This window comes from Heterocephalus glaber, unplaced genomic scaffold (genome assembly GCF_053883595.1).
Source record: "Heterocephalus glaber isolate CG9 unplaced genomic scaffold, H.glaber_assembly_v1.0 deba00001608, whole genome shotgun sequence".
Classification (NCBI taxonomy): Eukaryota; Metazoa; Chordata; class Mammalia; order Rodentia; family Bathyergidae; genus Heterocephalus; species Heterocephalus glaber.
Genome location: NW_028258379.1, coordinates 21207216 through 21219613, shown reverse-complemented (window position 1 = coordinate 21219613; position 12398 = coordinate 21207216). Strand labels below are relative to the sequence as shown.

Below are 12398 nucleotides of genomic sequence, written 5' to 3'. Positions count from 1 at the left end.
CCAGTGAAGATAACTAGTACAACTCTAGTGCACCATCCACGGAGGGGAAAATGAGGGTATTAAGGAAGCAAGAGAGGGAAAAAAGGTAAATAATACAAGAAAAAAATTTTTTAAATTACATGGTTTGAACTGATAGGAACTGATGATCAATAAGATGAAAAGGGAAGAAAAATAAACCAGATTTTACTCCATGATTTAAAATCAGAGGAACTCTGAACAAACACTGGTAGTCGCATCAATGGAGATAAGAGCCAAGGTGGGTGCAGAGGAAAAGAGAACTTCTCTGTAAGATAGTATGGTCCCTTCATCCTCTGTGATTTGAATGAAAAACAGCAGTCAAGTGTTTGCCTTATTCCTGGAAAAAAAGACTCTTTCTCAAAGAACATGGGCGACAAATGACCCAATCAAGTCCACAGAGTCAGGGTGGGCTTTTCCAAAGGTCTGCTGGAGGCCTGGCTGGGCCCAAGGGCCAATAGTTGACTGTGGGTGTGCATTCAGGAAAGCAGAAGGACACAGTTTGATGAAAGAAGTCATTGCCCTGCTGCCCAGCGGGAATATGCCTGAACTGGTGCTTATCACAGAAAGCATCTCTGTTTCTCCAGTGCTATCACTATCATCTGTACCTCTACAAATACCAACCTAGCCTTGAGGGCTGCTCAAAGAAGAAGACTATAGTGCAATTGGCAAGCCAAGAGGCATGAGGACAAGTGTTTGAAAGGATTTTGCAACAGGTGTTGCCACATTTTCCAAATAATTATCAGATGACCTTAATTAAAAATGAATACTAGCAGTGAAATAATCTAGACTAGGTGCAATTTATTTCCTTTTGTTTTTGATGGGAAACAAAGGACAGGCAGTTGGTTGCACCCTGGCTTTTGTATACCACGGTACTGTTTTATGTTAGTTATTTTAAAATATCTAAATCTTTTAAGTCTAAATTAAAATAGTGAAAATTTTCAGTTTTTGTATTTTAAAATTTCTAAATAAACAAGTAGGAAAACATGCTGAACGAGTTACTAGTTCTTAACCTTATCATATCTGTTCTTTTGTATTTATTTTGGCTTAAAAGCAAAACAAAAAAAGGCTGTGGGTTCATAGCCTTCACATGTATCTCAGGTGCCGCTTACAATTACAAAGCTTGCTCTACAATGGACTACGGTTCCCAAGAGCAAACGCCCAGTGAATTCATGAAGTGCATTGTGGGGATTGTAGTTCTGAGTGAGTTTCCCGCCTCTCAACCCAGAACTCACACTCGGATTCAGGCGTTACCAATTATCAGGGGCCAGGTCGGTGAGGCCGTGGTCCAACCGGGAAAGCTGGTGTGAGAACCTCGCACAGTGATTGGCCAATCTATAACATTGGGCTGGGACAAGGGGGTGGGAGGGACGACCACGACGATTGGGCGAGTAGCCCACGGCGGCGGGCGAGGATTGGCTGGTCTCTGGATCAGGGAGGCCTGGGAAGGGGCGGAGGGAGGAAACTGGAGCAGGAAGAGCGGCGGTAAGGCGGCGGAGGTGGCTGAGTTGGTGGTGGCAGAATCAAAGGCGACGGACAACTCCCGCGGGTGGCGGAGGGCTGCGACAACAGGATGCAGGTCCGGGTCGGGCTGACTCTGCTGCTCTGTGCGGTGCTACTGGGCTCGGCCTCGCCGTCCTCGGGTCAGTATCCGCCCCATGGGCCGAAGGCCCGGAGCCGTCGCCCCCCGGCCTCCACCTGCGGACGGGCGCCGGGGGCTCGGGGCTGGCTCGCTGGTCACACCGCGCACTGCCTGTCACTTGTCTTTCCTTGGCGTCGGTTGCCTGGGTCAGTGGGGCTGTCTAGGGAGCTGAGTGGGAGGATGAGAAGGGGCAGGCACCTTGCCCACACCTCTCCCACGTAACAAACTTTGCCCGACTTCTCTCGGAAGAGGAATTGACTCCGTGGGCTTGAACCCCGACAGCTGGCTTAGCCCCACCGCGAAACTGGGATCCGACTGGTGCTTCCTCGACCTGAGTCATATAGACTATGTCTTGCTTCCGTTCTGGAGCTCTGGGTTTGGGATTTGTAATCGGCACATCTGGAGCTGTCACTTTGGGCAGGGCAGGGCCCATCAAGGCTGAGATGTGGACAGTGGCTCGGTGGGTTTGCTTAACACCTGAGGTGCTCCCTGATCTACTTGTTTAGAAACGGAGACTTCTGATGTGGTTGTAACCACCCTACCTCTCTTTTAAAAAACTTCTTGAAAGAGTGGTGACCTCTGTCACAGTGTTTCTGACTTGCCCTTGTTTGTTGACGGGGGGTTTATGACTTTTGAGAAAGATTTGGTCCTTACAGAATAAATAACAAGTGTTATTCGCCTTTTCATGTAGACACAAAAATTCATGTGCTTTTGAATTGATTTTCCAACTAGCTGGTTTATATTCTGGTTTTCTTTTTTTAATCTTTTGATCTGCTTACATCAAAAAACTTCTATTTGGGGAGTGTTAATTTTAAAAATACTTAGTATTTCTAGGAGTTGGTAAACAATTGTACAGTAAAGTTTTCAAATTTTAATCAGCTTCAGTTAACAAGACAGCTGTTCTGCAGCTTTAAATCTGGGGGAATAAGACAGAGCATAAATGTCACTTTTTTTCCCAGCAGTAAATTTCCCAGATGGTTATTTGAATTCCCAGATTATCTGTCCTACTTGTAAATCAATGCCATAACGTCATCCTGCTTCTAAAATAAGAGGCCTGAACCAAATTTCTGTTCTCTTTGTGGTTTGAGATACGATTTCTAAAGCAACAAACATATGCTAATTACGGCCACCATCACTATGAGGTCCATTCCCCTCCCGTTGCGGTGATACTTTGTGTTTATGACCAAATCTTTAGAGACTGTTCAGTGCATAACTCCTGAACCACTTCTAACAGTTGTTTGAGCAAAAGAAGTATGAAATGAAGCTGTTGAGAGTTTAGTAGGTAACATGCCTGACGAACCATGAACCACCTGCAAGAGAATTCCTTTGAGGAGTTTTTTAAAACTCAGTTTTAGGTCTGGAGTAGGTCAGGTATCTGTATATGAATTTGTATAAGTTCTTTAAGTGGTTCTTATTAAAGTTTGAGAACAACAGGGCCAGGGATTTAGCTCAGTGCTTCTGTCGCCTGCCTTGCAGGTGCAAGGTCCCGAGTTCAATCCCTCGTACCAAGAGAAAAAAAAAATTGAGAACTACAGTAACTAAGAACATGATATGTATTCCATCAGAATTCAATTTGTGGAGTTTAAAGAAAAGTATTCAAATGTTCCTGTGTCATCTTTTGATTATTTAACTTAGAGCTCTATGTAAGGAGATGGGTTCTTAAAGATCTACAGGTAGGTTTTTCAGGATGTTATAATGCAAAGCTATTAATACCGAAGTGTTAAATCTTGTTGGTGTATTGATGTAAGAGGAGGTCTGTGTTCAGGAATTACCTGCTTTGATTTCCATCATAGTAAAAGGTATGCCAAAACATTTCCCTAGTAAATCTGAAAACTTAGCCAGAATTAAAAGAAGATAGACATTCACGCTGAAAGGTAATAGAGGCCATGGTCTTCCCTATTTGGCAAGTCACATAAGTGGATTCAACCTACCCAAGATGGAAAATACTCAGAGGAAAAAATTGTGTTTGTGCTGAATATGTATAGACTTTTTTCTTGTTATTTCCTAAGCAACACACTATAACAGCTACTTACATAACGTTACATTGTATTAGGTGTCATAAGTAATTAGGTTATATGTAAACCACTGCATTTTATAGAAGAGACTGGCATCAGATTTTGGTATCCTGGGTTTTTTTGTTTTTTTGTTTGTTTGTTTGTTTTGGTACCAGGGATTGAACTCCGGTCCATACGCTTGCAAGGCAGGCGGCAGAACCACTGAGCTAAATCCCCCGCCTGGTATCCTGGGTTTGGAGGCTGGAGAGTCCTAAAACCAATCCTCTGACAACTGTGCCATCATCACCTGAAGTTCACATATCATAAAACACATGATATAAAGTTTTATAAGTTAAGTGCTTTGATTTTTTTAGTTGGGTTTGTCATTCAGTAGAGTGCTTATTTATATAGGATTCCAGCCTTGTTTGAAATATTTAAAGCTTTGCTCCTATATAAAAATCAATTTTGGCACTGCGCCTGCCTCACCTGTGCAAGGTCCTGAGTTCGATCCCCAGTACCAAAAAAAAAACCCCACAAAAATCAAGTTTTTGGTGGTAATTTGTGTGTCAGTGTTAGTGGTTACCCAGGGCGAGTTTCATTTATAATCAGGTAGAATATGTTTAGCCAACAAAGAAGATACTGATCTTATCCTTGTCAGTAGCAATTATCTTGTACCCTGTTTTAGAGACTTGCAAAACATAGGAGAGTTACATTAGAAATGTTTTCTTTTCCCTGTGAATAAACTTTAAGGAGATTAAAATTTCTCTTTCATTTTCTTTTTTTTGGTACCAGGGATCGAACTCAGGACCTTGCGCTTGCGAGGTAGGCAGAGGAACCACTGAGCTAAATCCCTGGCCCTCTCTTTTTTTCTTAATAGTGAAAAGGCAGTAAATTTTCTCACTTAAAAATATGTTTACTTGGGGCTGAGGGCATAAACTCAGTGATAGAGCATGTGCAAAGCCTGCAGGAGCCCTGAGTTCACAGCCCCACACCAAAAGGAAAATAATAATAAATGCTTTATTGTTTTGGGGAAAAAGAAGCAAATGATTTACTTTTGTTCCTTTGTGCCAAACAATAGTACAGTATTTTTAATAAGACCCACTGCTAGATATTTCAGATAATAATTATACTAGTAACATAAATTCTGAGAGTAGTTTTTAGACTGCAGAAGATAGATAACTTCGCTGTTTTAGTTGTTCTTTTCATCTTGTGAACCAGCAGGATGGATGAAATTATTCCCTCTTGATAGACTGAGAAAATGAAGGCTGAGCAAGCTTTCAGTGTTGAACCATGAGTGTTCAAATTAATCTGTGGGGAAGCCAGGTCTCAAACTGGTCTCGGATTTGGAGTAACTCAGAGTCAGTACTGTCATAGGATTCGCATAGATCCTAAACAAAAGGGCAATGCAGAAGGCAGGATATCTAGTCCCTTTTCACCAAACTCTTCAGACTGCATGCTTGAAAGTGATCAGTCTGTTTAAGTTACATGACAGGTGGTAAAATGAATTTGTCATAACATTTTGTCCTTGAAAAAAGATCCCTAGTGCTTTGCAGTTTTGTCAGCTGATATACAAATGAAAATTGATGTTTTTCAAGGGAAGGTGCGCAATTAATAAAGTAGTGTGGATAATTGTATTTTAGGTGTGATACCAGTGAGTGTGAAATCTGTAACTATTGAGTCCCTTTGCATTCTTTTTGCTTGATGTCTGTATTCTGGTGAAAGCAGAACATTTACTATTTACTTTTTCGGTATGCATAACTCTCGTGTCTCTCTAATCTTTTCCAAAAGACTACATGTCCAAAGTGCATTGGTCATAAGCAACCTTATAAAAAGTGTTGTGTGAATGTGGCTGTCAGTCTGAAAGAGAAAACAGCTTATGCTTAAGACTACCATCTGGAGTAGGTTTTCCCAGTTTAGTAACTGAAAAAGAATGCTTGTTTACCAGTAATCTTAGTATATATTCCTAGTTTGTTAAGAGAGAAGCATGATGCAATTCACATGAAATGATCCTGATGTCACAAGTCATGTTTTGTGGAGTTCAGAAATAACATTTTGCTTCTCCTATGCCTTACGGCTTATAGTAAGCTTTCAAACATATGTGTCTTTGTATTTATTTATGTTATCTATATTATTTTCCCATTAGCTTCCAAGTGTCGTACTAGATTTAGTGATTAGTGACTAGTCTCAGCTGCTCCGAAGTTCAGTGGGAATATATCATATAAATCTGCACACTTAAAGTCTGCTCTTGATATATTAACTAGTTAAAAATTGTGATTAACTATATGCATAAAACTTTGCTACATAATAGAGATGAATATTTTCCTTTGTCCCAAATTTACTGAAAATGGAACTTGAACTGTCTGTTAGAACTTGGGCTTTGGGTGATACTTGTAATGAAGTTACTGGGAAGGATGAATCCCAATTGACAGCACTGCCTAAATGTTACGGGCACTGTGGGACCAATACGTGAAATACTCTTCTCCTTCTAAAAATAAAAACATATTTTGAAGGTAGTCTAAAAGTAAGTGAATGTAAGTAGTAGCTTTAATTTAAATTTTCTTTAAACTGACACCAGCTTCATATATGGCAAAACTTCACTGGTAGACTGATTTTCTCAGATACTCAAAACAAGTTTTGTGAAATAAGAGTTGTATATTTTGTGCTTCTTAGTTTGATACTTTGGTAACAAATTCCAAAACATGTTTTTATTGTAAAGAGTTACAAGTTCCAAATAATATTTAGGGTATAACCATATCTGTATGAAGTAAGGTAGGACCACATTTACCAGTAAAAATCAAGTGGTCTTACAGCATTTTATCTGCTGGTTAATTTCTCAGATAGCTGACAGAGCAGGCAGAATTGAAACTTGCTCCTATATAAACTCAGGTAATTTCAAGAGCAAGCAGAAAACAGAGATAATCTCACAGTTTGGTTTTTTTAAGCTGGCAATGAATACAAAGATCAAACATTTGTGACTGAACATTGGGTTGGTGCATGTGTTTATATAAGAGCAGGAGAAAGAATAATAAGCAGCCAGTATAACAGTGACAGCCAGAAAATATGGAAAGAATAATATAAGGAATATTATGTAATCCAACAAAACCAAAACAACCTGTATGAATTGGGAAGAAAGGTATAATTAGTGGCTCGATTCATCATTTAACATGAACCGTTAATGTCTTAATAAATAGCTTTCACGTGAGTGAGTACATGACAGGATGATGCTACTTTTACCTATATCTGGTTATCTCTTTAGTAAAGTAGAATACAAGTCCTAAGTATATTTGTCTGGTAACTCTATTGACAAATAGTAATAATTATTATATTATTTATATTATATTGATTAATAGTATTATCAAATAGTAAAATGCTAATTGGCAATAAGATAAGCTAATTTACCTCCACATCCTGAGCAAAGGAACAGAATAGGTAGAAGCAGGAATATGAAATTAAAGGTATATTTTTATACTTAGTAATTCATTGTCAGTAATAGACTAAATATATACAGAAAATTGACTGGAATCTGAAATATCTTTGGCGGGGAACAGGGGTAATTTGTCTTCCTACCTAGAGAAAATCTACCACCTGAACCCATTTTTTTTACTTAATCTTTTGTGAACAGTTGCTGACTACAACTAATTTTTCAATCTAGGCATAGTGTCTTATTTGTTGTTGTGCCTATCAGATGTTTTCTTTTAATAACATTTGTAATTTCCCGACAAAAAGATGACTAAATTATCTTAAAATTTCTTTGCAGATGAAGAAGGCAACCAGGATGAATCCTTAGATTCTAAGGTATGTACTAAAATTTGCAATGGCTGATATTTGCTGCCCAATTTAAAAGCAAAGAGTTATGCAACTTAGAAAGGATATGAAGTCTGCATCTTTTGAGTGACAGAATTGAATTTTTTAAAAAAACAGATAAGTGGTTATCAATATTCTAATTCTTCTGGGGTAAAAAATTAAAAAAAAAAAATCACTGACCTACGAGGGAGAATAGCAAATGTTTTCATTGAAAGTGTTGGCTGATTCGGTGAGGGCCTGAGTTCAGTCTCCAACTTTTAAAGACTCTGCCATTTGTGTCTATTTACATAAATTTTCAAAAAGAATTCTAAGGAGTTAATGCATCTGTTGGTTGAATGAATAAATAAGGCTGGTTCTTACATATGCCAGGAAACTGCTTAGTTAGGAGCTATAATCTCTGGATTAGCGGAAATACAGATAAAGACGGGAAGTTATGATAACAGAATTATCATAGGGGATTGGATCATGGAGAGGGAGAAGCTAACCCAGATACTAGGGATTAAGGAAGACTTCCTGGTTGAAATTCAAAGAGTTCAACAGACGATAAAGACATGTGATTTACACAAGCTAAACCCTGTAGAGGTGATGGAGGGCGGCACTTTAAGGAGCTGAAGGAGACGGCTGGGTTAGTAAAAAGAATGGACAAATTGGGTTGGATGAAATCTTGATACTGTTGATAACTAAAAATACTTCATATTCTCAGACTTCTTTGCCATCAGATGAGTCAGTAAAGGACCACACTACCACAGGCAGAGTAGTTGCTGGTCAGATATTTGTTGATTCAGAAGAATCAGAATTGGAATCCCCCATTCAAGAAGAGGAAAATAGCCTCAAGAGCCAGGAAGGGAAAAGTGCCACGGAAGAAATCAGCTTTCTAGAATCTCCAAATCCAGAAAAGGACTATGAAGCACCAAAGAAAGTACGGAAACCAGGTAGTCTGGACGTTTTCTTTGCTTTTGCCTGATGTAGGAAAGAGACTGTTATTAAACTAGTAAGTGCAGAAGAAAAAGACTGTTGAAGATGTTGAAAAAGACTGATTTTACTGATTATTAACCATATATAATTGTATAAAATGTAGTTTTGTGGTTTTTTCTATATTTTAATATTTGACTATCAGAGTTGACCCACATAGCTGAATTAGGTAGATGAAGTTGTACACAGGCTACATTAATACCCTAACATTTCTTTTTGGATACTGGTATGTCAGTTTCTTCCTGAGAAATTTTTAAGAATAATCTGTCAGGACTGGGGATTTAGCTCAGTGGTTCCAGTGCCTACCTTGCAAGTGCAAGGTCCTGAGTTCAATCCCTGCTACCAGAAAAAAAAACAATCTGTCAGTTAATGCACAAAATAGAAGCACAGAAAGAATTGTCTAACATGCTGCTTTGGACATTTTCAGAATTATGTTAGGATTTTTACTATAGTAACCTTTCTAATCATCACTGTAATTTGATTTAGTTGTTTTTTAACCTCTCCATTTGAAACATACGTAAACTTACAAACTTTAATCCTTTTCTCTCACCTTCTTGACACTTCTTTTAAATTTAAAAGTTGGTCTTTCTCATAATAGTGTACCAAAAGGCTATCCTTTTAAAAATGTGTTAATGTGTCTATTCTGTGTTTTGCTTCCACCCTTCTGTTACTCAGTTTATGATTTCAAAGATCGCCACCATGGCCACTTACTATTTCATTATTAACGACACAGGAATTGATCCAGACTTGAATGTTTACATCTTCAAAATTTTTACAGGAAATATATCATACTTGTGCATAGAAAAACCATCTTTAAAAAATGAAAAAGAACTTAATCCCATCAACTAAAAATAATAACTATTAACATCATGAAGAATACTCTTACAGGCTTTTTTCTAGGTATATAAATAGTTTTAAGAAAAGTAAATTGGGGCTGGGCACCTGGCATACACGCATAATCCCAGAACTCCACGGGTCTGAGGCAAGAGGATTATACATTCAAGCTCAACCTGGGCAATTTAGTGGCTTAGTGAGACCCTGTCTCAAAATTAAAAATATGAACCTGTCTGGGAAAGTGGTTCAGTGCAAAGGCCCTAGATCAATCCTTAGTACCATAAGAAAAAAGAGAAAGAAAAAAAAAAACTAAATTGTGCCAAAACATATATACTAGTTTACTTTTTGCATTTTGCACTTAACAGTTTACTATGAACATTTTCCCATGTTATTTTTCTTTTATAGTTTAATAGTTAATGGCTGTAAAAAGTTGTGTAAATTTGCTATAATTTAGACATGGACTTTTTATAGTGTTTTCCTGGGAAATCGTTTTAAATGTATCTTTTTGGTTTGTTTGGGGGTTTTTTTTGGTACCAGGGATCAAACCCAGGACCTTGCACTTGTGAGGCAGGTGGTGGAACCACTGAGCTGAATCCCCGGCCCATTTTCAATGTATCTTCATGTGCATCTTTGATAATTTTCTTAGAATTCTTAAATTTTCTGGAATGAATGTAAATTTTTTTTAAACATTTGTTTTTTTGGTTTTGGTACCAAGGATCAAATTTAGGACCTTGCACTTGTGAGGCAGGTGCCGGAACCACTGAGCTAAATCCCAGGCTTAAAAACATTTGATACGCATTGTTGCATCATTCTTCAGAAAAACAATTCTGTTTACTTTCTTTGAGACTCTTCCTATACTTTGGTCCAGTGTGTATTGACTGTTTTAAAATCTTTCCAAGTCTTAGTTTACTCCATTCCTTTTTATTTTTTATGAGGATTTTTAAACACTCATAAGAGTAGAAGATGTCTTAGTCACCCAACTTCAACAACTGTCAGCATCCTGCTGTTTTTGTTTCATCTTTACCACCCCACACAATTTTACCCTGTTTTCCTTTCCTAGAGTATTTTAAATCACATTTTACATGTTCTTTGACCAGAATTTTTTCAACCAAATCATGAAATTAGCTTTTATTCTTTTATCACCTAATATACAGGCTGTCCTGTTTTCTCACTTGTTCTGGGTATTTTTTATAATGATTTGTTTAATTCCATATCCAAGGTAAGATCTACAGTTTCTCTTAATCTATAATAGTTCTCCTGCCCTTTAAGTGTCATTTTATGTATTACAGAAATAGTGACTTTTGTGCTGTACATTTTCCCGTGTTTTGAGTCTAGCTAATTTTATTCTTATAATGTTATTTAGCTTTCTCCACAATTTGCTGTATCTTTTATAAAATGGGAAGTTAGCTCTACCTAGTTGGTGTTGTATACTTATTGCTTTGCTTTACATTAGGAGGCATATAGTATCTGACTGTCCTATTTCTAGTGACATTAAGTTTTTTTTTCAGTGAAATCAGATAGTATCAGGCTGATCCAGCTGTTCTGGAGTTGTACACTGACCTGCTGCCTAGTGGTTTGGGCAACTATTTATATTTATCTTTCAGACCTTCTTTCATTTTGGTTTGCGTAGTGGTGACTTTGCAACTCTACCATTCCTCCTGTATTTGTTACTTGGGGTTCTTTTCTAAAGAATTCAAGGGCAACTGAAGAACTTTCTGTACCTTAGAGCTTCCTGTTCACCTCCCCATTTTCACTCTTTTTCCTTCTTTTCAGCTCTCTGACAGAGGCCTGATTCATCCTCCTTTCTGCTCAGAAGCCTCCTGTGGCTTCCTCTCATACCCAGAATCTCACCCTTACTGGCATGGCCTTATGTGATCAGGCTGTCTCTCTCTCAGCCTTCATCTTCTGCCACTCTGCTTACATGACTTCATCCGTACTTGCCTTCTTGCTTTTTCTTGACTATTTTATACTTATTCCTAACTGTGTTAGGGATCCCTAAGACCACAGCCTCAGTTTCAGTCATTCACTGGGAAGACTCAAAGCCCCTCAGCATGTGGTTGTATTCACTGCTATGATTTATTACAGTGAAAGCATACAAAGCACAATGACCAGAGGAAAAGGTGCAAGGGGTGAAGTCTGAGGGAAACCAGATGCAGGATTCCAGGGGTCCTCTCCTCTCTCAGAGGAGGCACACAGGACACGTTTAATTTCCAAAGCAACAATTTCAACAACACACATCAGAATCTTCTCCGGGGAAGCTTATTAGAGACCCTATACCTGGGATTTTTAGTGAGGCCTGGTTAAGTTGGCACCTTCCGCCTGGCACATACCGAAATTGCAGTCTCTCCGAAGGAAGGCAGGTGCTCAACATGAACCAACTATTTGTACAGTGTGGGTGAACAATTCTTATCAGGACGGTGGGAACTCACCAGAAATCTAATTTCGCAGATGCCAGCAAAGGGCAGTCTGTAAGCAGGCCTTTTCGGGGACAGTTTAGGCCTGCTGTGTTTAATCTTCGCCACACAGTCTACCCCCTTGTCATTGACTAAGACGTCTTTATGGCAAAAGTATCATCAGTAAGACCCAAAGAATAGTGAGGCCAACCTGCTCTATTGGTTTCGATTGGACCCTTTAGGAATCATGTACTTAGGATAGTTAAAGCAAATCCTATTAATCATAATAGGTCTATCTTAGAAAGTCAGGTGGCTTTCTCCATAAGTTTCTTACCCAAGGCATCAGTTCGGGCATAACATCAACTATGACCAGTAATTTGAAGCTGACCAGCAAGCCATCCCAGACTGAGACAGTGTCTTGAGAAGTTCCATCCCAGAGAGTACACGATAATCCTAGAAACAAAGAGAACCTGCATTAGGTAGAAGCACAAGGCCTCCTGCTTTGAGCAGCAGCTTGTTCTTTGCTTCCTACTCCAGCCCAAATAATTTAGTCCAGTCCTTGGCTTCAGAAGGACTATCAGTCGGTTCCAAGTGGTTTTGCTGTCGGTGGCCTAGTTCATCTACCTCATGAGTTTGAACATCTGCACGTTTTCAGATGGAAAATACAGGGGCTGGGCCGCCTGGCGCTAGGCCATAGTCAGCCCTTTTCGGTGATCAGACACTCAGCAATGTTATTCTCAGCAG

The 12398-nt window shown here is 38.8% G+C and overlaps 1 protein-coding gene across 2 annotated transcripts in view; it reads left to right on the top strand.

Annotated features, from left to right (window-relative positions):
- Positions 1–1457: 1457 nt before the first annotated feature.
- Sel1l (SEL1L adaptor subunit of SYVN1 ubiquitin ligase) overlaps positions 1458–12398 on the top strand; it is a 58892-nt gene continuing 47951 nt past the window's right edge. The window contains exons 1-3 of one of the 2 annotated variants that reach the window (XM_004837100.3): positions 1458–1658; positions 7409–7446; positions 8159–8387. In XM_004837100.3, the coding sequence (XP_004837157.1) occupies positions 1589–1658; positions 7409–7446; positions 8159–8387 (337 nt within the window). In that variant the 5' untranslated portion in view covers positions 1458–1588. The remainder of the gene's footprint in view (positions 1659–7408; positions 7447–8158; positions 8388–12398) is intronic. The other variant, XM_004837102.4, reaches the window with a different exon arrangement.